General features: G+C 51.5%; 2 protein-coding genes across 2 annotated transcripts in view; one reads left to right on the plus strand and one right to left on the minus strand.

Moving 5' to 3' along the window:
* Positions 1-27,205, minus strand: part of LOC147108460 (synaptonemal complex protein 2-like) — a 298,366-nt gene that overhangs the window by 253,179 nt on the left and 17,982 nt on the right. The gene's annotated exons all lie outside the window — the stretch shown is intronic.
* On the plus strand, positions 9,638-17,148 carry LOC147108461 (G patch domain-containing protein 2-like). The gene is made up of 2 exons (XM_086004272.1): positions 9,638-10,387; positions 16,785-17,148. Exons 1-2 carry the CDS (start codon positions 9,687-9,689, stop codon positions 17,146-17,148), a joined length of 1,065 nt encoding a protein of 354 aa, XP_085860398.1. The 5' UTR covers positions 9,638-9,686.

A 27,205-nucleotide genomic window follows, 5' to 3' on the forward strand; every position in this document is an offset into this window, starting at 1 on the left:
AAAGGAAAACCGTAAACAATGCATGCAGGGCAGAACTAGGCCAATATCCATTAATAATCACTATCCAAAAAAGAGCCACCAAATTTTGGAAACACCTAAAAATGAGCAACCCCCACTGCTATCATTACGAAGCCCTGAAATGCCAAGAGAGGACCATAAGGAAGAATACCCTCAGTCAACTAGTCCTGGGACTCAGTGAAGTAACGACTAACACTACTAACAATAACCAGCCCCAGGACAGTGACAGCGTAACACAAAGAATTCGACCCAACACAATCGTCACTAAGCAAAAGGAAAAATATCTGTCATATTGGGCAGAAACAACAAAAACCCAAAACAAACTCAATTGCTACTTGGCCCTAAACAGACAATACAACATGGCTGATTACCTGACCATGGTAAAGGATAGCAAACTGAGAAAAACCTTGACAATGTACAGACTTAGTGAACATAGCCTGGCGATCGAAAAAGGTAGACACAGGCAGACCCGGCTACCAAGAAAGGACAGGTATGCTCTCACTGCAGTCAGGGAGTGGTGGAGACAGAGATGCACTTCCTCACAGCTTGTAGAAAATATCAGGGCATAAGGGAGAATTTCTACCCAAAATTCACAAAAATATGCCCGGAATTCAGAAATTTGAATGACGACCAAAAACTCCCATACCTACTAGGGGAAGAGAGAAATTGTGTAACCTTAGCGGCACACTACGTTACAGCTTGCCATAAACAGAGGGACAACCACTAAATCTAAGAAAAGAGTATATACAAATTATATGAATGTATATTTATACACTCAGGGATATATCTGTTTATACACTGTATGGATAGATCTGTGTTTATGTGTTCAACCATAAATGTTTTTCGATGCTTTGGCAACATAAGATGTACCTTGTCATGCCAATAAAGCGATTTGAATGGAATTGAATTGAATTGAGAGAGACGGCGGGGGGGGATAGAGAGACTGGGGGGGGGGGAGAGAGACTGGGGGGGGGGGGAGAGAGACTGAGGGAGGGAGAGAGACTGGGGGGGGGAAGAGAGACTGGGGGGGGAAGAGAGACGGGGGGAGAGAGATGGGGGGGCGAGGGAGAGAGACTGGGGGGGGCGAGGGAGAGAGACTGGGGGGGAGAGGGAGAGAGACGGGGGGGCAGAGGGAGAGAGACTGGGGGGGGAGCGGGAGAGAGACTGGGGGAGGGGGAGAGAGAGAGACTGGGGGAGGGAGAGGGAGAGACTGGGGGGGAGAGAGACTGGGGGAGGGAGAGAGAGACTGGGGGGGAGAGAGAGACTGGGGAGAGCGAGAGAGACGGGGAGGGAGAGAGGGAGGGAGAGAGACTGGGGGGAGAGAGGGAGAGAGACTGGAAGGGCGAGAGAGAGAGAGACTGGGGAGAGAGGGGGGGGGAGAGAGAGAGAGGGAGAGAGACTGGGGGGCGGAAGAGAGACTGGGGTGGGGGAGAGAGACTGGGGGCGGAAGAGAGACTGGGGGCGGAAGAGAGACTGGGGGGGGCAAGAGAGACTGGGAGGGGAAGAGAGACTGGGGTGGGGGAGAGAGACTGGCGGGGGGAGAGAGACGGGGGGGAGAGAGACTGGGGGGGGAAGAGAGACGGGGGGAGAGAGACTGGGGGGGGAAGGGAGACTGGGGGGGAGAGAGACTGGGGGGCGGAATAGAGACTGGGGTGGGGGAGAGAGACTGGGGGCGGAAGAGAGACTGGGGGTGGGGAGAGAGACTGGGGGTGGGGAGAGTCTGGGGGGGAGAGAGACTCACTGCAGTCAGGGAGTGGTGGAGACAGAGATGCACTTCCTCACAACTTGTGGAAACTATCAGGACATGAGGGAGAATTTCTACCCAAAATTCATAAAAATATGCCCTGAATTCAAAAATTTGAATGACCACCAAAAACTCCCATATCTATTGGGGGAACAGAGAAAATGTGTAACTTTAGCGGCAAACTATGTTACAGCTTGCCATAAGCAGAGGGACAACCAGTGAGCATTAAATCTAAGAAAAGATGATATGTATATTGTTTGTGTGTGTATTTATGTATACATGGGTATACTTGTCTATACACTGTTTGTCTAGATCGGTGTTTATGTGTTCAATTATATATGTTTTTCTGTGCTTTTGCAACATAAGATGTATCTTATGCCAATAAAGTGATTTGAATTGAATTGAATTGAGAGAGACTGGGGGAGAGAGAGAGAGACAGAGAGACTGGGGGAGGGAGGGAGAGAGAGAGAGACTGGGGGAGGGAGAGAGAGAGAAGCAAAAGGAAAAATACCTGTCATATTGGGCAGAAACAACAAAAACCCAAAGCAAACTCAATTGCTACTTGGCCCTAAACAGACAATACAACATGGCTGATTACCTGACCATGGTAAAGGATAGCAAACTGAGAAAAACCTTGACAATGTACAGATTTAGTGAACATAGCCTGGCGATCGAAAAAGGTAGACACAGGCAGACCCGGCTACCAAGAGAGGACAGGATATGCTCTCACTGCAGTCAAGGAGTGGTGGAGACAGAGATGCACTTCCTCACAGCTTGTAGAAAATATCAGGGCATAAGGGAGAATTTCTACCCAAAATTCACAAAAATATGCCCGGAATTCAGAAATTTGAATGACGACCAAAAACTCCCATACCTACTAGGGGAAGAGAGAAATTGTGTAACCTTAGCGGCACACTATGTTACAGCTTGCCATAAACAGAGGGACAACCACTAAATATAAGAAAAGAGTATTACAAATTATATGAATGTATATTTATACACTCAGGGATATATCTGTTTATACACTGTATGGATAGATCTGTATTTTTGTGTACAACCATGAATGTTTCTCGATGCTTTGGCAACATAAGATGTACCTTGTCATGCCAATAAAACGATTTGAATTGAATTGAATTGAATTGAAATTGAGAGAGACTGGGGGAGGGAGAGAGAGACTGGGGGAGGAAGAGAGAGAGAGAGAGAGAGACTGGGGAAGGGAGAGAGATTTATAGATTTCCAGAAGGCTTTCGATTCCATCTGGCACGACGGTCTATTCTTGAAACTTATTGAAAGTGGTGTAGGGGGAAAAACATATGATGTAATTAAATCAATGTATACAAACAATAAACGTGCAGTTAAAATTGGAGACAAACAAACAAAATACTTCCCACAGGGGCGTGGTGTGATGCAGGGCTCGCCCATCTCACCGACACTCTTTAATATTTACATAAATGAACTGGCAAAACTACTTGAACAATCTACAGCACCCGGCCTCACCCTATATGAATCCAAGGTTAAGTTCCTCCTCTATGCAGATGACCTGGTTCTGCTGTCACCAACTGAGGACGGTCTACAGCAGAACCTGGATCTGCTTGAGTCGTTCTGTCAGACCTGGGCCCTGACAATAAACCCCCAAAAAACCAAAGTCCTTGTGTTCCAGCAAAGATCCAGACATCAGGGACCCAGAATAAATTTCACACTGGGAACAACTAAAATTGAACAAACCACTAACTACACATACTTGGGCTTAAAAATCAGTTCTATGGGAAATTTTCATCTGGCTGTGAATGAACTGAAAGAGAAAGCTAGAAGGGCTTTCTATGCTATTAAAAAATCAATCCAAATAGAAATCCCAATTAGCATTTGGCTCAAAATTTTAAATCAGTAATTGAACCAATTGCACTCTATGGCAGTGAGGTGTGGGGACCGCTAACGCAACAAGAATTTGCAAAATGGGACAAATACCCAATTGAGATCCTACATGCAGAATTCTGCAAAAGTATCCTCCGGACTCAAAGGAAAACCGTAAACAATGCATGCAGGGCAGAACTAGGCCAATATCCATTAATAATTACTATCCAAAAAAAGAGCCACCAAATTTTGGAAACACCTAAAAATGAGCAACCCCCACTGCTATTATTACGAAGCCCTGAAATGCCAAGAGAGGACCATAAAGAAGAATACCCTCAGTCAACTAGTCCTGGGACTCAGTGAAGTAACTACTAACAATAACCAGCCCCAGGACAGTGACATCGTAGCACAGAGAATTCGACCCAACACAATTGTCACTAAGCAAAAGGAAAAATATCTGTCATATTGGGCAGAAACAACAAAAACCCAAAACAAACTCAATTGCTACTTGGCCCTAAACAGACAATACAACATGGCTGATTACCTGACCATGGTAAAGGATAGCAAACTGAGAAAAACCTTGACAATGTACAGACTTAGTGAACATAGCCTGGCGATCGAAAAAGGTAGACACAGGCAGACCCGGCTACCAAGAGAGGACAGGTATGCTCTCACTGCAGTCAGGGAGTGGTGGAGACAGAGATGCACTTCCTCACAGCTTGTAGAAAATATCAGGGCATAAGGGAGAATTTCTACCCAAAATTCACAAAAATATGCCCGGAATTCAGAAATTTGAATGACGACCAAAAACTCCCATACCTACTAGGGGAAGAGAGAAATTGTGTAACCTTAGCGGCACACTACGTTACAGCTTGCCATAAACAGAGGGACAACCACTAAATCTAAGAAAAGAGTATATACAAATTATATGAATGTATATTTATACACTCAGGGATATATCTGTTTATACACTGTATGGATAGATCTGTGTTTATGTGTTCAACCATAAATGTTTTTCGATGCTTTGGCAACATAAGATGTACCTTGTCATGCCAATAAAGCGATTTGAATGGAATTGAATTGAATTGAGAGAGACTGGGGGGGGGGAGAGAGACGGCGGGGGGGGGATAGAGAGACTGGGGGGGGGGGGAGAGAGACTGGGGGGGGGGAGAGAGACTGAGGGAGGGAGAGAGACTGGGGGGGGGGGGAAGAGAGACTGGGGGGGCAAGAGAGTCTGGGGGGGAAGAGAGACGGGGGGAGAGAGATGGGGGGGCGAGGGAGAGAGACTGGGGGGGCGAGGGAGAGAGACTGGGGGGGCGAGGGAGAGAGACTGGGGGGGAGAGGGAGAGAGACGGGGGGGCAGAGGGAGAGAGACGGGGGGGCAGAGGGAGAGAGACTGGGGGGGGGAGCGGGAGAGAGACTGGGGGAGGGGGAGAGAGAGAGACTGGGGGAGGGAGAGGAGAGACTGGGGGGGGAGAGAGACTGGGGGAGGGAGAGAGAGACTGGGGGGGAGAGAGAGACTGGGGAGAGCGAGAGAGACGGGGAGGGAGAGAGGGAGGGAGAGAGACTGGGGGGAGAGAGGGAGAGAGACTGGAAGGGCGAGAGAGAGAGAGACTGGGGAGAGAGAGGGGGGGAGAGAGAGAGAGGGAGAGAGACTGGGGAGGGAGAGAGACTGGGGGGCGGAAGAGAGACTGGGGTGGGGGAGAGAGACTGGGGGCGGAAGAGAGACTGGGGGCGGAAGAGAGACTGGGGGGGGCAAGAGAGACTGGGAGGGGAAGAGAGACTGGGGTGGGGGAGAGAGACTGGCGGGGGGAGAGAGACGGGGAGAGAGACTGGGGGGGGAAGAGAGACGGGGGGAGAGAGACTTGGGGGGGAAGGGAGACTGGGGGGGAGAGAGACTGGGGGGCGGAATAGAGACTGGGGTGGGGGAGAGAGACTGGGGGCGGAAGAGAGACTGGGGGTGGGGAGAGAGACTGGGGGTGGGGAGAGTCTGGGGGGGAGAGAGACTCACTGCAGTCAGGGAGTGGTGGAGACAGAGATGCACTTCCTCACAACTTGTGGAAACTATCAGGACATGAGGGAGAATTTCTACCCAAAATTCATAAAAATATGCCCTGAATTCAAAAATTTGAATGACCACCAAAAACTCCCATATCTATTGGGGGAACAGAGAAAATGTGTAACTTTAGCGGCAAACTATGTTACAGCTTGCCATAAGCAGAGGGACAACCAGTGAGCATTAAATCTAAGAAAAGATGATATGTATATTGTTTGTGTGTGTATTTATGTATACATGGGTATACTTGTCTATACACTGTTTGTCTAGATCGGTGTTTATGTGTTCAATTATATATGTTTTTCTGTGCTTTTGCAACATAAGATGTATCTTATGCCAATAAAGTGATTTGAATTGAATTGAATTGAGAGAGACTGGGGGAGAGAGAGAGAGACAGAGAGACTGGGGGAGGGAGGGAGAGAGAGAGAGACTGGGGGAGGGAGAGAGAGAGAAGCAAAAGGAAAAATACCTGTCATATTGGGCAGAAACAACAAAAACCCAAAGCAAACTCAATTGCTACTTGGCCCTAAACAGACAATACAACATGGCTGATTACCTGACCATGCTAAAGGATAGCAAACTGAGAAAAACCTTGACAATGTACAGATTTAGTGAACATAGCCTGGCGATCGAAAAAGGTAGACACAGGCAGACCCGGCTACCAAGAGAGGACAGGATATGCTCTCACTGCAGTCAAGGAGTGGTGGAGACAGAGATGCACTTCCTCACAGCTTGTAGAAAATATCAGGGCATAAGGGAGAATTTCTACCCAAAATTCACAAAAATATGCCCGGAATTCAGAAATTTGAATGACGACCAAAAACTCCCATACCTACTAGGGGGAAGAGAGAAATTGTGTAACCTTAGCGGCACACTATGTTACAGCTTGCCATAAACAGAGGGACAACCACTAAATATAAGAAAAGAGTATTACAAATTATATGAATGTATATTTATACACTCAGGGATATATCTGTTTATACACTGTATGGATAGATCTGTATTTTTGTGTACAACCATGAATGTTTCTCGATGCTTTGGCAACATAAGATGTACCTTGTCATGCCAATAAAACGATTTGAATTGAATTGAATTGAATTGAAATTGAGAGAGACTGGGGGAGGGAGAGAGAGAGAGAGACTGGGGGGGAGAGAGTGAGAGAGAGACTGGGGGAGGGAGAGAGAGACTGGGGGAGGAAGAGAGAGAGAGAGAGAGAGACTGGGGAAGGGAGAGAGATTTATAGATTTCCAGAAGGCTTTCGATTCCATCTGGCACGACGGTCTATTCTTGAAACTTATTGAAAGTGGTGTAGGGGGAAAAACATATGATGTAATTAAATCAATGTATACAAACAATAAACGTGCAGTTAAAATTGGAGACAAACAAACAAAATACTTCCCACAGGGGCGTGGTGTGATGCAGGGCTCGCCCATCTCACCGACACTCTTTAATATTTACATAAATGAACTGGCAAAACTACTTGAACAATCTACAGCACCCGGCCTCACCCTATATGAATCCAAGGTTAAGTTCCTCCTCTATGCAGATGACCTGGTTCTGCTGTCACCAACTGAGGACGGTCTACAGCAGAACCTGGATCTGCTTGAGTCGTTCTGTCAGACCTGGGCCCTGACAATAAACCCCCAAAAAACCAAAGTCCTTGTGTTCCAGCAAAGATCCAGACATCAGGGACCCAGAATAAATTTCACACTGGGAACAACTAAAATTGAACAAACCACTAACTACACATACTTGGGCTTAAAAATCAGTTCTATGGGAAATTTTCATCTGGCTGTGAATGAACTGAAAGAGAAAGCTAGAAGGGCTTTCTATGCTATTAAAAAATCAATCCAAATAGAAATCCCAATTAGCATTTGGCTCAAAATTTTAAATCAGTAATTGAACCAATTGCACTCTATGGCAGTGAGGTGTGGGGACCGCTAACGCAACAAGAATTTGCAAAATGGGACAAATACCCAATTGAGATCCTACATGCAGAATTCTGCAAAAGTATCCTCCGGACTCAAAGGAAAACCGTAAACAATGCATGCAGGGCAGAACTAGGCCAATATCCATTAATAATTACTATCCAAAAAAAGAGCCACCAAATTTTGGAAACACCTAAAAATGAGCAACCCCCACTGCTATTATTACGAAGCCCTGAAATGCCAAGAGAGGACCATAAAGAAGAATACCCTCAGTCAACTAGTCCTGGGACTCAGTGAAGTAACTACTAACAATAACCAGCCCCAGGACAGTGACATCGTAGCACAGAGAATTCGACCCAACACAATTGTCACTAAGCAAAAGGAAAAATATCTGTCATATTGGGCAGAAACAACAAAAACCCAAAACAAACTCAATTGCTACTTGGCCCTAAACAGACAATACAACATGGCTGAATACCTGACCATGGTAAAGGATAGCAAACTGAGAAAAACCTTGTCAATGTACAGACTTAGTGAACATAGCCTGGCCATCGAAAAAGGCAGACACAGACAGACCCGGCTGCCAAGAGAGGACAGGATATGCTCTCACTGCAGTCAGGGAGTGGTGGAGACAGAGATGCACTTCCTCACAGCTTGTGGAAAATATCAGGGCATCAGGGAGAATTTCTACCCAAAATTCACAAAAATATGCTCTGAATTCAGAAATTTGAATGACGACCAAAAACTCCCATACCTACTAGGGGAACAGAGAAATTGTGTAACCTTAGCGGCACACTATGTTACAGCTTGCCATAAACAGAGGGACAACCATTAAATCTAAGAAAAGAGTATATACAAATTATACGAATGTATATTTATACACTCAGGGATATATCTGTTTATACACTGTATGGATAGATCCGAGTTTATGTGTTCAACCATAAATGTTTTTCGATGCTTTGGCAACATAAGATGTACCTTACCATGCCAATAAAGCGATTTGAATTGAATTGACTGGGGGAGAGAGAGAGAGAGAGACTGGGGGAGGGAGGGAGAGAGAGAGACTGGGAGGGAGAGAGAGAGACTGGGGGAGAGAGAGGGAGGGAGAGAGAGAGAGACTGGGAGGGAGAGAGAGACTGGGTGAGAGAGAGAGTTTGGGGGGAGAGAGGGAGACTGGGGGGAGAGAGCGAGAGAGAGAGACGGGGGGAGAGAGACTGGGCGGGGGAGAGACAGACGGGGGGGGGAGAGAGACTGGGGGGAGAGAGAGAGACTGGGGGGAGAGAGAGACTGGGGGGGGAGAGAGAGAGACTGGGGGGAGAGAGCGAGAGAGAGAGACGGGGGGGAGAGAGAGAGAGAGACTATACAGGGCATAATTTCAAAGTTTGCAGATGACATGAAACTCAAATGTAGTAAACAGTGAGGAGGATAATAACAGACTTCAGGAGGACAAAGACAGGCTGGTGAAATGGGCAGACATCGGGCCGATGGCATTGAAAGCAGTGAAGTGATGCATTTTGGTCGGATGCATGAGGAGAGGCAATCTAAACTAAATGGTTATATGCACAGAAATCTTTGAAGGTGGCAGGATGAGTTGAGAAAATGGTTGAAAAAGCATGCGGGATCCTTGGCTTTATTAATAGAGGAAGTTGTGGTGAACCTTTATAAATCACTGGTTAGCCCCCAGTTGGGGTATTGTGTCCAGTTCTGGGCGCCACACTTTGGGAAGGATGTCACGGCCTTGGGGAGGGTGCAGAAGAGATTTACTAGAATGGTACCATTGATGAGGGACTTGTTATGTGGAGAGACTGGAGAAGCTCGGATCGCTCTCCTTAGAGCGGAGAAGGTTATGGCGAGATTTTAAGCAAGTTGTGATCTGGAATGCGCTGCCTGAAGGGGCAGTGGAAGCAGATTCAATAGTAACTTTCAAAAGGAAATTAGGGAAAAATTTGAAGGGCTTATGGGGAAAGAGCAGGGGGGAGTGGGACCAATTGGAGAGCTCCTTCAAAGAACACGTCTCTGCTGTATGATTCTCGTATCACTGCCCCTCTAATTCCCACTCGCACCTCTGGTCTTTCCGGCAGACACTGCGATGGACGAGCTGGCTCACGACTTGGCGTCTGCGCTGGACGAGACATCTGAGCAGAACCGTCTGGATGAGGACGTCTGGGACGGGCCTGCGCTGAGTCCCCGGCAGCAGCAGAGGCGGCAGGCACGGAAGCGGAGGGGCCGGAAACGGCGCTCGAACTCCAACCACTCGCTGGACTATGCTCGCTGCTTCAGCGAGGCCTCCGAGTCCAGCCAGGACGAGGTGGGGGGCGGGGGAGGGACTGCCGGTGGCGGAGGGGTTGTTGGCGGGGGAGGGGCCAGCGACTCGGACGATGACCGCGCGGTGGTGAAGAGACTCTCGTCCCTCAACGTCACGCTGAAGGGGAAGCACCATACCTGGCATGAGTCGGACTCCTTCACCGAGAACACGCCCGGGCAGCCCCTGCGCCGGCGGCGGAAGGTCAAGCGTGTGACCTCGGGGGGCGCGGGCGATGTCAGCGCTACGCTGCAGAAGAAGCTCAAGGTGTCGGAGCCTGGCCCAGGGCCCCAGACCCCCTCCTGCCCCCTGAAAGCCCCCTGCCAACACAAGAAGCAGCGCCTGTCCAAGTCGCCCGTTGACGACCCCTGGCTGACCCCCGAGAGGCCGTCCGTCCAGCCCAGCCCCCGTCTGGAGGGGGCCCGCAAGGAGGGGATGGATTGTGAGACCGAGGAACACAAAGCTTCGGACGAGAACATGACTGAAAGGTAACGGATGTAGACGCTCGGATTCCTGCAGTACCCTCCCCCAATTGTGGATGCATTGGTAATAATTTTCCAAAACTCCCTGGACTCAGCAATGGTCCCGACAGACTGGAAAACTGCTAATGTAACACTCTTATTTAAAAAGGGCAGTAGACAGAAGGCTGGAAACTATAGACCAGTTAGCCTAACATCTGTGGTAGGTAAAATTTTGGAGTCCATTATTAAGGAGACAGTAACAGGACATTTGGATAATCATAATTTAATAGGACAAAGTCAGCATGGTTTTATGAAGGGGAAGTCATGTTTGACAAATTTGCTGGAGTTCTTTGAGGAAGTAACATATAGGGTGAATAAAGGGGAACCAGTGGATGTAGTGTATTTAGACTTCCAAAAGGCATTTGACAAGGTGCCACACCAAAGATTATTGCTTAAGATAAAAAATCACAGGATTGGGGGTAATATTCTGGCATGGATAGAGGATTGGCTATCTAACAGAAGGCAGAGAGTTGGGATAAATGGTTCATTCTCGGACTGGCAATCAGTAACTAGTGGTGTTCCGCAGGGGTCAGTGCTGGGTCCCCAACTCTTTACAATCTATATTAACGATTTGGAGGAGGGGACCGAGTGTAACATATCAAAGTTTGCAGATGATACTAAGATGGGAGGGAAAGTAGTGAGTGAGGAGGACATAAAAAACCTGCAAGGGGACATAGACAGGCTAAGTAAGTGGGCAGAGATTTGGCAGATGGAATACAATACTGGAAAGTGTGAGGTTATGCACTTTGGCAGGAAAAATCGTAGAGCAAGTTATTATCTTAATGGCAAGAAACTGAAAGTACTGAAGTACAAAGGGATCTGGGGGTCTTGGTGCACGAAACTCAAAAGGTTAGTATGCAGGTGCAGCAAGTGATTAAGAAGGCCAATGGAATGTTGGCTTTCATTGCTAGGGGGATAGAATATAAAAATAGGGAGGTATTGCTTCAGTTGTACAAGGTATTGGTGAGACCGCACCTGGAATACTGCATACAGTTTTGGTGTCCATACTTAAGAAAAGACATACTTGCTCTCGAATCAGTACAAAGAAGGTTCACTCGGTTAATCCCGGGGATGAGGGGATGGACATATGAGGAGAGGTTGAGTAGATTGGGACTCTACTCATTGGAGTTCAGAAGAATGAGAGGCGATCTTATTGAAACATATAATATTGTGAAGGGGTTGGATCGGGTGGATGCGGGGAGGATGTTCCCGATGATGGGTGAAACTAGAACTAGGGGGCATAGTCTTAGAATAAGGGGCTGCTCTTTCAAAACTGAGATGAGGGAGGAACTACTTCACTCAGAGGGTGGTAGGTCCATGGAATATGCTGCCCCAAAAAGCTGTCGAAGCTACATCATTACATAAATTTAAAACAGAAATAGACAGTTTCCTAGAAGTAAAGGGAATTAAGGGTTACGGGGAGCGGGCAGGAATTTGGACACGAGTCTAGGTTCGGATCGGTCATGGTCCTGTGGGTAGCGGAGCGGGCCCAGGGGCCGTGTAGCCTGATCCTGCTCCTATTTCGTGTGTCTAATTCTGTTAGATTCAGGAGATGGTTCTGTGATAGTGGATTGGCAGTTAGGATCAGATCAGCCATGACCTTATTGAATGGTGGAGCAGGCTCGAGGGGCCGATTGGCCTACTCCTGCTCCTATTTCTTATGTTCTTATGTAATTCCCCCACACCCCCAATATCGGGTGTCACCTGTGGCTCAGTCAATAGCACTCTGGTCTCTTGAGTTAGAAAGTTGTGGGTTCAAGTCCCACTCCAGCGACTTCAACACCGAATCCAGGCTGACACTCCCAGTAGAGTAGTGAGGGAGGGCTGCACTGTCAGAGGAGCTTTTGGTTCTTTTGCCAATTGTCAGTACTAGGACCACTGCTTTTCTTGATATATATTAATGACTTGGACTTGGGTGTACAGGGCACAATTTCAAAATTTGCAGATGAGACAAGACTTGGAAGTATAGTGAACAGTGAGGAGGAGAGTGATAGACTTCAGGAGGACACAGACAGGCTGGTGGAATTTAACGCAGAAAAGTGCGAAGTGATACATTTTGGTAGGAAGATCGAGGAGAGGCAATATAAACTAAAGGGTACAATCCTAAAGTGGGTGCATGAACAGAGAGACCTGGGGGTATATGTGCACAAATCGTTGAAGGTGGCAGGGTAGTTTGAGAAAGCAGTTAAAAAGGTTTATGGGATCCTGGGCTTCATAAATAGAGGTATAGAGTACAAAAGCAAGGAAATTATGATGAATCTTTATAAAACACTGGTTCGGCCTGAACTGGAGTATTGTGTCCAATTCTGGGCACCGCACTTTAGGAAGGATGTGAAGGCCTTAGAGAGGGTGCAGAAAAGATTTACAAGAATGATTCCAGGGATGAGGGACTTCAGTTACATGGATAGACTGGAGAAGCTGGGGTTGTTCTCCTTGGAGCAGAGAAGGTTGAGAGGTGATTTGATCGAGGTGTTCAAAATCATGATGGGTCTGGACAGAGTAGATCGAAACTGTTCCCATTGGCGGAAGGGTCGAGAACCAGAGGACACAGATTTAATGTGATTGACAAAAGAACCAAAGGCGACACGAGGAAAAACTTTTTTACTCAGCGAGTGGTTATGATCTGGAATGCACTGCCTGAAAGGGTGGTGGAGGCAGACTCGATCACGGCTTTCAAAAGGGAGTTGGATAAGTACCTGAAGGAAAAAATTTACAGAGCTACGGGGAAAGGGCGGGGCAGTGGGACTAGCTGAAGTGCTCTTGCAGAGAGCCGGCACGGGCTCGATGGGCCGAATGGCCTCCTTCTGTGCTGTAACCATTCTGTGATTCCCCTGTAAGTTGCCTCAAAGACTCGGCAGGTGAGTCGGGAAGTATCTCCGAACCAGGGACTGGGAAAGTGCCTGGTCTGTGCTAATTGCAGCCTTAGTAAGGGGTTTGCGGGTGACAATTGGTTTCGGTGCCGCAGGGATGGGGGTGTCGGTAGGGGATGGAAGGGGTTGCGGGGGGTGGGGGACAGTCACTGTGGGTTCGGCGGGGAGTCGGGTGGGGAGGGTTGCGGGGGAGTCATAGAAACATAGAAGATAGGAGCAGGAGTAGGCCATTTGGCCCCTTGAGCTTGCTCCGCCATTCAAGGAGATCATGGCTGATCATCCAAATTCAGTACCCTATCCCTGCTTTCTCCCCATGTCCCTGCTTTCTCCCCATGTCCCTGCTTTCTCCCCATGTCCCTTGATCCCTTTAGCCTTAAGAAATATATCTAACTCCTTCTTGAATATATTTAATGAATTGGCCTCAACTGCCTTCTGTGGTAGAGAATTCCACAGGTTCACCACTCTCTGGGTGAAGAAATTCCTCCTCATGTCTGTCCTAAATGGCTTACCCCTTATCCTTAGACTGTGACCCCTGGTTCTGGACTCCCCGGCCATCGGGAACATCCTTCCTGCATCTAGTCTGTCCAGTCCTGTTAGAATTTTATAAGTTTCAATGAGATCCCCTCTCATTCTTCTAAACTCCAGCGAGTATAAGCCCAATCGACCCAATCTCTGCTCATATGTCATTCCTGCCATCCCAGGTATCAGTCTGGTGAACCTTCGCTGCACTCCCTCCATGACAAGAACATCCTTCCTCAGATAAGGTGACCAAAACTGCACACAATACTTAAGGTGTGGTCTCACCAAGACCCTGTACAACTGCAGCAAGACATCCTTGCTCCTGTACTCGAATCCTCTCGCTACGAAGGCCAACATACAATTTGCCTTAACCGCCTGCTGCGACTGGTGCACAAGGACACCCAGGTCTCGTTGCACTTCCCCTTCTCCCAATCTATTGCCATTCAGATAATCTACCTTTCTGTTGTTGCCACCAAAGTGGATAACCTCACATTTATCCACATTATACTGCATCTGCCATGCCTCTGCCCAATCACCCAACCTGTCCAAATCAGACTGGAGTTTCTCGGCATCCTCCTCACAGCACACACGCCCACCCAGCTTTGTGTCATCTGCAAACTTGGAGGTATTACATCTAGTTCCCTCAATCTAGATCATTTATATATATTGGGAATAGCTGGGGTCCGAGCACCGATCCCTGCGGTACCCCACTAGTCACTGCCTGCCACTCGAAAAAAGACCTGTTTATTACAACTCTTTGCTTCCTGTCTGCCAACCAGTTCTCTATCCAAGTCAGTACCTTGCCCCCAATCCCATGTGCTTTAACTTTACACGCTAATCCCTTATGCGGGACCTTATCGAAAGCCTTCTGAAAGTCCAAATACACCACATCCACTGGTTCTCCCTTATCTATTTTACCAGTTTCACCCTCAAAATTCCAGTAGATTAGTCAAGCACGATTTACCTTTTGTAAATCCATGTTGACTTTGTCCGATCCTGTCACTGTTTTCCAGGTGCTCTGCTATTACAACTTTTATAATTTTCCCCACTACCGATGTCAGATTTACCGGTCTATAATTCCCCGTTTTCTCTACCACCTTTTTTGAACAGTGGGGTAACATTAGCTACCCTCCAATCCATGGGAACTGTTCCAGAGTCTATAGAATTTTGGAAGATGACCAGCAATGCATCTACTATTTCTAGGGCCACTTCCTTAACTACCCTAGGATGTAGATTATCAGGCCCTGGGGATTTATCGGCCTTCAATGCCATCAATTTCCCTAACACCATTTCCCTACAAATACTGATTTCTTTCAGTTCCTCCCTCCCATTAGACCCTATGTTCTCCGACATCTCTGGGAGGTTATTTGTGTCCTCCTTTGTGAAGACAGAACCAAAGTATGTATTTAATTGGTCTGCCATTTCTTTGTTCCCCGTTATAAATTCCACTGATTCTGACTGCAAGGGACCTACGCTTGACTTCACCAATCTTTTTCTCTTCACATATCTACAAAAGCTTTTACAGTCAGTTTTAATGTTCCCTGAAAGCTTACTCTCATACTCTATTTCCCCCCTCTTAATTAATCCCTTTGTCCTCCTTTGCTGAATCCGAAACTGCTCCCAATCCTCAGGTTTGCTGCTTTTTCTGGCCAATTTATATGTCCTCTCCTTGGATCTTATGCTATCCCTAATTTCCCTTGTTAGCCACGGTTGAGTCACCTTTTTTGTTTTATTTTTATGCCAAACAGGGATGAACAAATTCTGTGGTTCACCCATGTGATCTTTAAATGTTTGCCATTGCCTATCCACCGTAAACCCTTTAAGTAACATTCCCCAATCTATCCTACGCAACTCGCGCCTCATACCATCGTAGTTTCCTTTATTTAAATTCAGGACCCTAGTCTGTGAGTCAAATACTTCACTCTCCATCTTAATGAAGAATTCGATCATATGATCGCTCCGCCCCAAGGGGTGTCGGGTGGGGAGGGTTGCGGGGGTGTCGGTTGGGAGGGTTGCGGGGTTGCCGGGGTGGGGAGGGTTGTGGGGTTGCGGGGGTGGGGAGGGTTGCGGGGGTGGGGAGGGTTGCGGGGGTGTCGGGGGTGGGGAGGGTTGCGGGGTTGCCGGGGTGGGGAGGGTTGTGGGGTGTCCGGTGGGGAGGGTTGTGGGGTTGTGGGGTTGCGGGGGTGTCGGGGGTGGGGAGGGTTGCGGGGTTGCGGGGGTGGGGAGGGTTGCGGGGGTGTCGGGGGTGGGGAGGGTTGTGGGGTGTCCGGTGGGGAGGGTTGCGGGGTGGGGAGGGTTGCGGGGGTGTCGGGGGTGGGGAGGGTTGTGGGGTGTCCTGTGGGGTGGGTTGCCGGGGTGGGGAGGGTTGCGGGGGTGTCGGGGTGGGGAGGGTTGCGGGGGTGTCGGGGTGGGGAGGGTTGCGGGGGTGTCGGGGTGGGGAGGGTTGCAGGGGTGTCGGGGTGGGGAGGGTTGCGCGGGTGTCGGGGTGGGGAGGGTTGCGGGGGTGTCGGGTGGGGAGGATTGCGGGGTTGCCGGGGTGGGGAGGGTTGCGGGGTGTCTGGTGGGGGGTGGGTTGCCGGGGTGGGGAGGGTTGCGGGGTGTCTGGTGGGGGGTGGGTTGCCGGTGTGGGGAGGGTTGCGGGGGTGTTGGGTGGGGAGGGTTGCGGGGTTGTCGGGGGTGGGGTGTGTTGCCGGGGTGGGGAGGGTTGCGGGGTGTCCGGTGGGGTGGGTTGCTGGGGTGGGGAGGGTTGTGGGGGTGTCGGGTGGGGAGGGTTGCGGGGTTGTCGGGGGTGGGGTGTGTTGCCGGGGTGGGGAGGGTTGCGGGGTGTCCGGTGGGGTGGGTTGCCGGGGTGGGTGGGGGTGTCGGGTGGGGAGGGTTGCGGGGTGTCCGGTGGGGTGGGTTGCCGGGGTGGGTGGGGGTGTCGGGTGGGGAGGGTTGTGGGTGTGGTACTGACGGTTCTGCTCTGTATGTTCCAGTGATGCGAGCAGTGTGTGCAGCAGTGACGGTCTCTTCACCAATGATGAAGGACGACAAGGTAAAGATACACAGATCACAAACTACTGGAATGATACCAGAACTGAGAGGTTATACCCATCACGAAAGGATGAACAGGCTGGAGGTGACCTGATGGAAGTCTTTAAGATTATCAAAAGGGTAGACGTGGAGAAGTTGTTTCCACTTGTGGGCGAGCCCAGAACTAGGGGCCATCAATATAAGAGAGTCACTAATAAATCCAAGAGGGAATTCAGGAGAAACTTCTTTACCCAGAGAGTGGTTGAGGTGAAATGCCTAGATGCCTTTAAGGGGAAGCTAGATAAACATGGAGGTGGAAAGGAATAGAAGAAGGATATGTTGATGGGGTGAGATGAAGAGGGTGGGAGGAGGCTGGTGTGGAGCAGAAACACCGGCACAGACCAGTTGGGCTGAATGGCCTGTTTCTGGGCTGTAAATACTGTGTAATGACGGATGTCGCCATGGTCAATTCAAAGCCAGTGCAACAACAGACATCGACTGACTAACTCATTGCACTAATCTATATCTGAACACGGGCAGCTTTACTCTGTATCTAACCCGTGCTGTACCTGCCCTGGGAGTGTTTGATGGGACAGTGTAGAGGGAGCTTTACTCTGTATCTAACCCGTGCTGTCCCTGCCCTGGGAGTGTTTGATGGGACAGTGTAGAGGGAGCTTTACTCTGTATCTAACCCGTGCTGTCCCTGCCCTGGGAGTGTTTGATGGGACAGTGTAGAGAGAGCTTTACTCTGTATCTAACCCGTGCTGTACCTGCCCTGGGAGTGTTTGATGGGACAGTGCAGAGGGAGCTTTACTCAGTATCTAAACCTGTGCTGTACCTGCCCTGGGAGTGTTTGATGGGACAGTGCAGAGGGAGCTTTACTCTGTATCTAACCCGTGCTGTACCTGCCCTGGGAGTGTTTGATGGGACAGTGTAGAGGGAGCTTTACTCTGTATCTAACCCGTGCTGTACCTGCCCTGGGAGTGTTTGATGGGACAGTGTAGAGGGAGCTTTACTCTGTATCTAACCCGTGCTGTACCTGCCCTGGGAGTGTTTGATGGGACAGTGTAGAGGGAGCTTTACTCTGTATCTAACCCGTGCTGTACCTGCCCTGGGAGTGTTTGATGGGACAGTGTAGAGGGAGCTTTACTCTGTATCTAACCCGTGCTGTACCTGCCCTGGGAGTGTTTGATGGGACAGTGTAGAGGGAGCTTTACTCTGTATCTAACCCGTGCTGTACCTGCCCTGGGAGTGTTTGATGGGACAGTGTAGAGGGAGCTTTACTCTGTATCTAACCCGTGCTGTACCTGCCCTGGGAGTGTTTGATGGGACAGTGTAGAGGGAGCTTTACTCTGTATCTAACCCGTGCTGTACCTGCCCTGGGAGTGTTTGATGGGACAGTGTAGAGGGAGCTTTACTCTGTATCTAACCCGTGCTGTACCTGCCCTGGGAGTGTTTGATGGGACAGTGTAGAGGGAGCTTTACTCTGTATCTAACCCGTGCTGTACCTGCCCTGGGAGTGTTTGATGGGACAGTGTAGAGGGAGCTTTACTCTGTATCTAACCCGTGCTGTACCTGCCCTGGGAGTGTTTGATGGGACAGTGTAGAGGGAGCTTTACTCTGTATCTAACCCGTGCTGTACCTGCCCTGGGAGTGTTTGATGGGACAGTGTAGAGGGAGCTTTACTCTGTATCTAACCCGTGCTGTACCTGCCCTGGGAGTGTTTGATGGGACAGTGTAGAGGGAGCTTTACTCTGTATCTAACCCGTGCTGTACCTGCCCTGGGAGTGTTTGATGGGACAGTGTAGAGGGAGCTTTACTCTGTATCTAACCCGTGCTGTACCTGCCCTGGGAGTGTTTGATGGGACAGTGTAGAGGGAGCTTTACTCTGTATCTAACCCGTGCTGTACCTGCCCTGGGAGTGTTTGATGGGACAGTGTAGAGGGAGCTTTACTCTGTATCTAACCCGTGCTGTACCTGCCCTGGGAGTGTTTGATGGGACAGTGTAGAGGGAGCTTTACTCTGTATCTAACCCGTGCTGTACCTGCCCTGGGAGTGTTTGATGGGACAGTGTAGAGGGAGCTTTACTCTGTATCTAACCTGTGCTGTACCTGCCCTGGGAGTGTTTGATGGGACAGTGTAGAGGGAGCTTTACTCTGTATCTAACCCGTGCTGTACCTGCCCTGGGAGTGTTTGATGGGACAGTGTAGAGGGAGCTTTACTCTGTATCTAACCCGTGCTGTACCTGCCCTGGGAGTGTTTGATGGGACAGTGTAGAGGGAGCTTTACTCTGTATCTAACCCGTGCTGTACCTGCCCTGGGAGTGTTTGATGGGACAGTGTAGAGGGAGCTTTACTCTGTATCTAACCCGTGCTGTACCTGCCCTGGGAGTGTTTGATGGGACAGTGTAGAGGGAGCTTTACTCTGTATCTAACCCGTGCTGTACCTGCCCTGGGAGTGTTTGATGGGACAGTGTAGAGGGAGCTTTACTCTGTATCTAACCCGTGCTGTACCTGCCCTGGGAGTGTTTGATGGGACAGTGTAGAGGGAGCTTTACTCTGTATCTAACCCGTGCTGTACCTGCCCTGGGAGTGTTTGATGGGACAGTGCAGAGGGAGCTTTACCCTGTATCTAACCCGTGCTGTACCTGCCCTGGGAGTGTTTGATGGGACAGTGCAGAGGGAGCTTTACTCTGTATCTAACCCGTGCTGTACCTGCCCTGGGAGTGTTTGATGGGACAGTGTAGAGGGAGCTTTACTCTGTATCTAACCCGTGCTGTACCTGCCCTGGGAGTGTTTGATGGGACAGTGTAGAGGGAGCTTTACTCTGTATCTAACCCGTGCTGTACCTGCCCTGGGAGTGTTTGATGGGACAGTGTAGAGGGAGCTTTACTCTGTATCTAACCCGTGCTGTACCTGCCCTGGGAGTGTTTGATGGGACAGTGTAGAGGGAGCTTTACTCTGTATCTAACCCGTGCTGTACCTGCCCTGGGAGTGTTTGATGGGACAGTGTAGAGGGAGCTTTACTTTGTATCTAACCCGTGCTGTACCTGCCCTGGGAGTGTTTGATGGGACAGTGTAGAGGGAGCTTTACTCTGTATCTAACCCGTGCTGTACCTGCCCTGGGAGTGTTTGATGGGACAGTGTAGAGGGAGCTTTACTCTGTATCTAACCCGTGCTGTACCTGCCCTGGGAGTGTTTGATGGGACAGTGTAGAGGGAGCTTTACTCTGTATCTAACCCGTGCTGTACCTGCCCTGGGAGTGTTTGATGGGACAGTGTAGAGGGAGCTTTACTCTGTATCTAACCCGTGCTGTACCTGCCCTGGGAGTGTTTGATGGGACAGTGTAGAGGGAGCTTTACTTTGTATCTAACCCGTGCTGTACCTGCCCTGGGAGTGTTTGATGGGACAGTGTAGAGGGAGCTTTACTCTGTATCTAACCTGTGCTGTACCTGCCCTGGGAGTGTTTGATGGGACAGTGTAGAGGGAGCTTTACTCTGTATCTAACCCGTGCTGTACCTGCCCTGGGAGTGTTTGATGGGACAGTGTAGAGGGAGCTTTACTGTGTATCTAACCCGTGCTGTACCTGCCCTGGGAGTGTTTGATGGGACAGTGTAGAGGGAGCTTTACTCTGTATCTAACCCGTGCTGTACCTGCCCTGGGAGTGTTTGATGGGACAGTGTAGAGGGAGCTTTACTCTGTATCTAACCCATGCTGTACCTGCCCTGGGAGTGTTTGATGGGACAGTGTAGAGGGAGCTTTACTCTGTATCTAACCCGTGCTGTACCTGCCCTGGGAGTGTTTGATGGGACAGTGTAGAGGGAGCTTTACTCTGTATCTAACCCGTGCTGTACCTGCCCTGGGAGTGTTTGATGGGACAGCGTAGAGGGAGCTTTACTCTGTATCTAACCCCTGCTGTACCTGCCCTGGGAGTGTTTGATGGGACAGTGTAGAGGGAGCTTTACTCTGTATCTAACCCGTGCTGTACCTGCCCTGGGAGTGTTTGATGGGACAGTGTAGAGGGAGCTTTACTCTGTATCTAACCCGTGCTGTACCTGCCCTGACAGTGTTTGATGGGACAGTGTAGAGGGAGCTTTACTCTGTATCTAACCCATGCTGTACCTGCCTTGGGAGTGTTTGATGGGACAGTGCAGAGGGAGCTTTACTCTGTATCTAACCCGTGCTGTACCTGCCCTGAGAGTGTTTGATGGGACAGTGTAGAGGGAGCTTTACTCTGTATCTAACCCGTGCTGTACCTGCCCTGGGGGTGTTTGATGGGACAGTGTAGAGGGAGCTTTACTCTGTATCTAACCCATGCTGTACCTGCCTTGGGAGTGTTTGATGGGACAGTGTAGAGGGAGCTTTACTCTGTATCTAACCTGTGCTGTACCTGCCCTGGGAGTGTTTGACGGGACAGTGTAGAGGGAGCTTTACTCTGTATCTAACCCGTGCTGTACCTGCCCTGGGAGTGTTTGATGGGACAGTGTAGAGGCAGCTTTACTCTGTATCTAACCCGTGCTGTACCTGCCCTGGGAGTGTTTGATGGGACAGTGTAGAGGGAGCTTTACTCTCTATCTAACCCGTGCTGTACCTGCCCTGGGAGTGTTTGATGGGACAGTGTAGAGGGAGCTTTACTCTGTATCTAACCCGTGCTGTACCTGCCCTGGGAGTGTTTGATGGGACAGTGCAGAGGGAGCTTTACTCTGTATCTAACCCGTGCTGTACCTGCCCTGGGAGTGTTTGATGGAACAGTGTAGAGGGAGCTTTACTCTGTATCTAACCCATGCTGTACCTGCCCTGGGAGTGTTTGATGGGACAATGTAGAGGGCAGCTTTACTCTGTATCTAACCCGTGCTGTACCTGCCCTGGGAGTGTTTGATGGGACATTGCCGAGGGAGCTTTACTCTGTATCTAACCCGTGCTGTACCTGCCCTGGGAGTGTTTGATGGGACAGTGTAGAAGGAGCTTTACTCTGTATCTAACCCGTGCTGTGCCTGCCCTGGGAGTGTTTGATGGGACATTGTAGAGGGAGCTTTACTCTGTATCTAACCCGTGCTGTACCTGCCCTGGGAGTGTTTGATGGGACAGTGTAGAGGGAGCTTTACTCTGTATCTAACCCGTGCTGTACCTGCCCTGGGAGTGTTTGATGGGACAGTGTAGAGGGAGCTTTACTCTGTATCTAACCCATGCTGTACCTGCCCTGTGAGTGTTTGATGGGACAGTGTAGAGGGAGCTTTACTCTGTATCTAACCCTGTGCTGTACCTGCCCTGGGAGTGTTTGATGGGACAGTGTAGAGGGAGCTTTACTCTGTATCTAACCCATGCTGTACCTGCCCTGGGAGTGTTTGATGGGACAGTGTAGAGGGAGCTTTACTCTGTATCTAACCCGTGCTGTACCTGCCCTGGGAGTGTTTGATGGGACAGTGTAGAGGGAGCTTTACTCTGTATCTAACCCGTGCTGTACCTGCCCTGAGAGTGTTTGATGGGACAGTGTAGAGGGAGCTTTACTCTGTATCTAACCCATGCTGTACCTGCCTTGGGAGTGTTTGATGGGACAGTGTAGAGGGAGCTTTACTCTGTATCTAACCCGTGTTGTACCTGCCCTGAGAGTGTTTGATGGGACAGTGTAGAGGGAGCTTTACTCTGTATCTAACCCGTGCTGTACCTGCCCTGGGGGTGTTTGATGGGACAGTGTAGAGGGAGCTTTACTCTGTATCTAACCCATGCTGTACCTGCCTTGGGAGTGTTTGATGGGACAGTGTAGAGGGAGCTTTACACTGTATCTAACCCGTGCTGTACCTGCCCTGGGAGTGTTTGATGGGACAGTGTAGAGGAAGCTTTACTCTGTATCTAACCCGTGCTGTACCTGCCCTGGGAGTGTTTGATGGGACAGTGTAGAGGGAGCTTTACTCTGTATCTGACCCCATGCTGTACCTGCCCTGGGAGTGTTTGATGGGACAGTGTAGAGGGAGCTTTACTCTGTATCTAACCCATGCTGTACCTGCCCCGGGAGTGTTTGTTTCCTCTACACTGTCCCATCAATCAGCCAGCGGGACGGGAGACGGAGAGGGAGCCCGGGGCTCTGTGTAGACTCTGTCCCGGTGTAGCCCGAGATCGGCCAGTTGTAATCGCAGGGAGCAGGGGTCAAGACTCACTGCTTCCCCAAGTACCCCTGGCAGTGCCCTCTGTGCCCCGAGGGCTTGGAGTCCTGGGTTAAAGACCGACACGAGGTGAGTGAAGACAAGACTCCGAGATCCAGTCTGCCACGTTTGGACACGGTTTTCTGTTAGCTCTCGTTAGCTGCGTGTCTGTGTTAATGAGAAGTTGTCAGTTTGAGTTAATCAGGAGTGAAAGGTTTGCTAATCACATTGGCTCTGGATGTGGCAAGGAATTTAACAGTTGTCACAACACTTTGAGCAAGTCTACAGAGCCGCGAGTCAAGGTGAGTGACAGCCCTGTACAGTGGGCATTGTGGGAGGGGAGGGGGTGGGGGATGGGAGAGGAGGAAGGGAGGGGGTGGGAGAGGAGGAAGGGAGGGGCTGGGAGAGGAGGAAGGGAGGGGCTGGGAGAGGAGGAAGGGAGGGGGGTGGGAGGGGAGGAAGGGAGGGGGTGGGAGGGGAGGAAGGGAGGGGGTGGGAGGGGAGGAAGGGGGGGTGGGAGAGGAGGAAGGGAGGGGGTGGGAGGGGAGGAAGGGAGGGGGTGGGAGGGGAGGAAGGGAGGGGGTGGGAGGGGAGGAAGGGAGCGGGTGAATTGTGGGAGGGGGAAGGGGATCGAAGGGGGAAGGGGATCGAACGGGGGGGGGGGGAGAGGGGATCGAAGGGGGGGGAGAGGGGATCGAAGGGGGGGGGAGAGGGGATCGAAGGGGGGGGCGGAGAGGGGATCGAAGGGGGGGGGAGAGGGGATCGAAGGGGGGGAGAGGGGATCGAAGGGGGGGGGAAGAGGGGATCGAAGGTCGGGGGGAGAGGGGATCGAAGGGGGGGGAGAGGGGATCGAAGGGGGGGGAAGAGGGGATCGAAGGGGGGGAAGAGGGGATCGAAGGGGGGGGAAGAGGGGATCGAAGGGGGGGGAAGAGGGGATCGAAGGGGGGGGAAGAGGGGATCGAAGGGGGGGGAAGAGGGGATCGAAGGGGGGGAGAGGGGATCGAAGGGGGGGGAAAGGGGATCGAAGGGGGGGAGAGGGGATCGAAGGGGGGGGAGGGGATCGAAGGGGGGGGAGGGGATCGAAGGGGGGGGAGAGGGGATCGAAGGGGGGGGAGAGGGGATCGAAGGGGGGGGAGAGGGGATCGAAGAGGGGGGAGAGGGGATCGAAGGGGGGGGAGAGGGGATCGAAGGGGGGGGAGAGGGGATCGAAGGGGGGGGAGAGGGGATCGAAGGGGGGGGAGAGGGGATCGAGGGGGGGAGAGGGGATCGAAGGGGGGGGAGAGGGGATCGAAGGGGGGGAGAGGGGATCGAAGGGGGAGAGGGGATCGAAGGGGGGGAGAGGGGATCGAAGGGGGGGAGAGGGGATCGAAGGGGGGGAGAGGGGATCGAAGGGGGGGGGAGAGGGGATCGAAGTGGGGGGGAAGAGGGGATCGAAGGGTGGGGGAGAGGAGATCGAAGGGGGGGGGAGAGGGGATCGAAGGGGGGGGAGAGGGGATCGAGGGGGGGGGAGAGGGGATCGAAGGGGGGGAGAGGGGATCGAAGGGGGGGAGAGGGGATCGAAGGGGGGGGGAGGGGATCGAAGGGGGGGAGAGGGGATCGAAGGGGGGGAGAGGGGATCGAAGGGGGGGGAGAGGGGATCGAAGGGGGGGGAGAGGGGATCGAAGGGGGGGTGGAGAGGGGATCGAAGCGGGGGGGAAGAGGGGATCGAAGGGGGGGGAGGGGGGATCGGGGATCGAAGGGCGGGGGAGAGGGGATCGAAGGGGGGGGGGAGAGGGGATCGAAGGGGGGGAGAGGGGATCGAAGGTGGGGGGGAGAGGGGATCGAAGGGGGGGGGGAGAGGGGATCGAAGGGGGGGGAGAGGGGATCGAAGCGGGGGGTGAGAGGGGATCGAAGTGGGGGGGAGAGGGGATCGAAGGGGGGGGGAGAGGGGATCGAAGGGGGGGGGAGAGGGGATCGAAGGGGGGGAGAGGGAAGAAAGCAAGAAGGGCTTTCTATGCCATCAAAAAATCAATCCAAATAGAAATCCCAATTAGCATTTGGCTCAAAATTTTCAAATCAGTAATTGAACCAATTGCACTCTATGGCAGTGAGGTCTGGGGACCACTAACACAACAAGATTTTGCAAAATGGGACAAACACCCAATTGAGATCCTACATGCGGAATTCTGTAAAAGTATCCTCCGGACTCAAAGGAAAACAGTAAACAACGCATGCAGGGCGGAACTAGGCCAATACCCATTAATAATCACTATCCAAAAAAGAGCCACCAAATTTTGGAATCACCTACAAATGAGCAACCCCCAATGCTATCACTACGACGCCCTGAAATGCCAAGAGCTGACCATAAAGAAGAATACCCTCAGTCAACTAGTCCTGGGACTCAGTGAAGTAACTAATAACAATACTAACAATAACCAGTCCCAGGACAGTGACAGGGTAACACAAAGAATTCGACCCAACACAATCGTCGCTAAGCAAAAGGAAAAATATCTGTCATATTGGGCAGAAACAACAAAAACCCAAAACAAACTCAATTGCTACTTGGCCCTAAACAGACAATACAACATAGCTGATTACCTGACCATGGTAAAGGATAACAAACTGAGAAGAACCTTGACAAGGTACAGACTTAGCGAACATAGCCTAGCGATCGAAAAAGGCAGACACAGGCAGACCAGGCTGCCAAGAGAAGACAGGATATGCTCTCACTGCAGTCAGGGAGTAGTTGAGACAGAGATGCACTTCCTCACAGTTTGTGGAAAATATCAGGGCATCAGAGAGAATTTCTACCAAAAATTCTCACAAATATGCCCTGAATTCAGAAATCTGACTGACAACCAAAAACTCCCATTCCTACTGGGGGAGGAGAGAAGCTGTGTAACACTGGCGGCACACTATGTTACAGCTTGCCATGAACAGAGGGACAACCAGTAAACTAAGACAAGAGTATATATAAACAAGGCGAATATATATTTATAAACTCAGGGATATACCTGTTTATACACTGTATGAATGGAACCGCGTTTATGTGTTCAACCATAAATGTATTTTGATGCTTTGGCAACATAAGATGTACCTTATCATGCCAATAAAGCGATTTGTATTGTATTGTATTGTATTGGGTGGGAGAGGAGGAAGGGAGGGGGTGGGAGGGGAGGAAGGGGGGGTGGGAGAGGAGGAAGGGGGGGGAGGAAGGGAGGGGATGGGAGGGGAGGAAGGGAGGGGGTGGGAGGGGAGGAAGGGAGGGGGTGGGAGAGGAGGAAGGGAGGGGGTGGGAGGGGAGGAAGGGAGGGGTGGGAGGGGAGGAAGGGAGGGGGTGGGAGAGAAGGAAGGGTGGGAGGGGAGGAAGGGAGGGGGTGGGAGGGGAGGAAGGGAGGGGGTGGGAGGGGAGGAAGGGAGGGGGTGGGAGAGGAGGAAGGGAGGGGGTGGGAGAGGAGGAAGGGAGGGGGTGGGAGAGGAGGAAGGGAGGGGGTGGGAGGGGAGGAAGGGAGGGGGTGGGAGGGGAGGAAGGGAGGGGGTGGGAGAGGAGGAAGGGAGGGGGTGGGAGAGGAGGAAGGGAGGGGGTGGGAGAGGAGGAAGGGAGGGGGTGGGAGAGGAGGAAGGGAGGGGGTGGGAGAGGAGGAAGGGAGGGGGTGGGAGAGGAGGAAGGGAGGGGGTGGGAGGGGAGGAAGGGAGGGGGTGGGAGAGGAGGAAGGGAGGGGGTGGGAGGGGAGGAAGGGAGGGGGTGGGAGAGGAGGAAGGGAGGGGGTGGGAGAGGAGGAAGGGAGGGGCTGGGAGAGGAGGAAGGGAGGGGGTGGGAGGGGAGGAAGGGAGGGGGTGGGAGAGGAGGAAGGGAGGGGGTGGGAGGGGAGGAAGGGAGGGGGTGGGAGAGGGAGGAAGGGAGGGGGGTGGCAGGGGAGGAAGGGAGGGGGTGGGAGAGGAGGAAGGGAGGGGGTGGCAGGGGAGGAAGGGAGGGGGTGGGAGAGGAGGAAGGGAGGGGGTGGGAGAGGAGGAAGGGAGGGGGTGGGAGGGGAGGAAGGGAGGGGGTGGGAGAGGAGGAAGGGAGGGGGTGGGAGAGGAGGAAGGGAGGGGCTGGGAGAGGAGGAAGGGAGGGGGTGGGAGGGGAGGAAGGGAGGGGGTGGGAGAGGAGGAAGGGAGGGGGTGGGAGGGGAGGAAGGGAGGGGGTGGGAGAGGAGGAAGGGAGGGGGTGGGAGAGGAGGAAGGGAGGGGGTGGGAAGGGAGGGGGTGGCAGGGGAGGAAGGGAGG

This window comes from Somniosus microcephalus, chromosome 13 (genome assembly GCF_052327205.1).
Source record: "Somniosus microcephalus isolate GS21.2 chromosome 13, FLI_Smic_1.0, whole genome shotgun sequence".
In the NCBI taxonomy this organism is placed as follows: domain Eukaryota; kingdom Metazoa; phylum Chordata; class Chondrichthyes; order Squaliformes; family Somniosidae; genus Somniosus; species Somniosus microcephalus.

Coding starts and splice junctions, on each gene's coding strand:
- LOC147108461 (XM_086004272.1), top strand. CDS start 9,687: ATGGACGAGCTGGCTCACGACTTGGCGTCTGCGCTGGACGAGACATCT. Junction 10,388..16,784: donor GACGAGAACATGACTGAAAG/GTAACGGATGTA, acceptor TGTATGTTCCAG/TGATGCGAGCAGTGTGTGCA.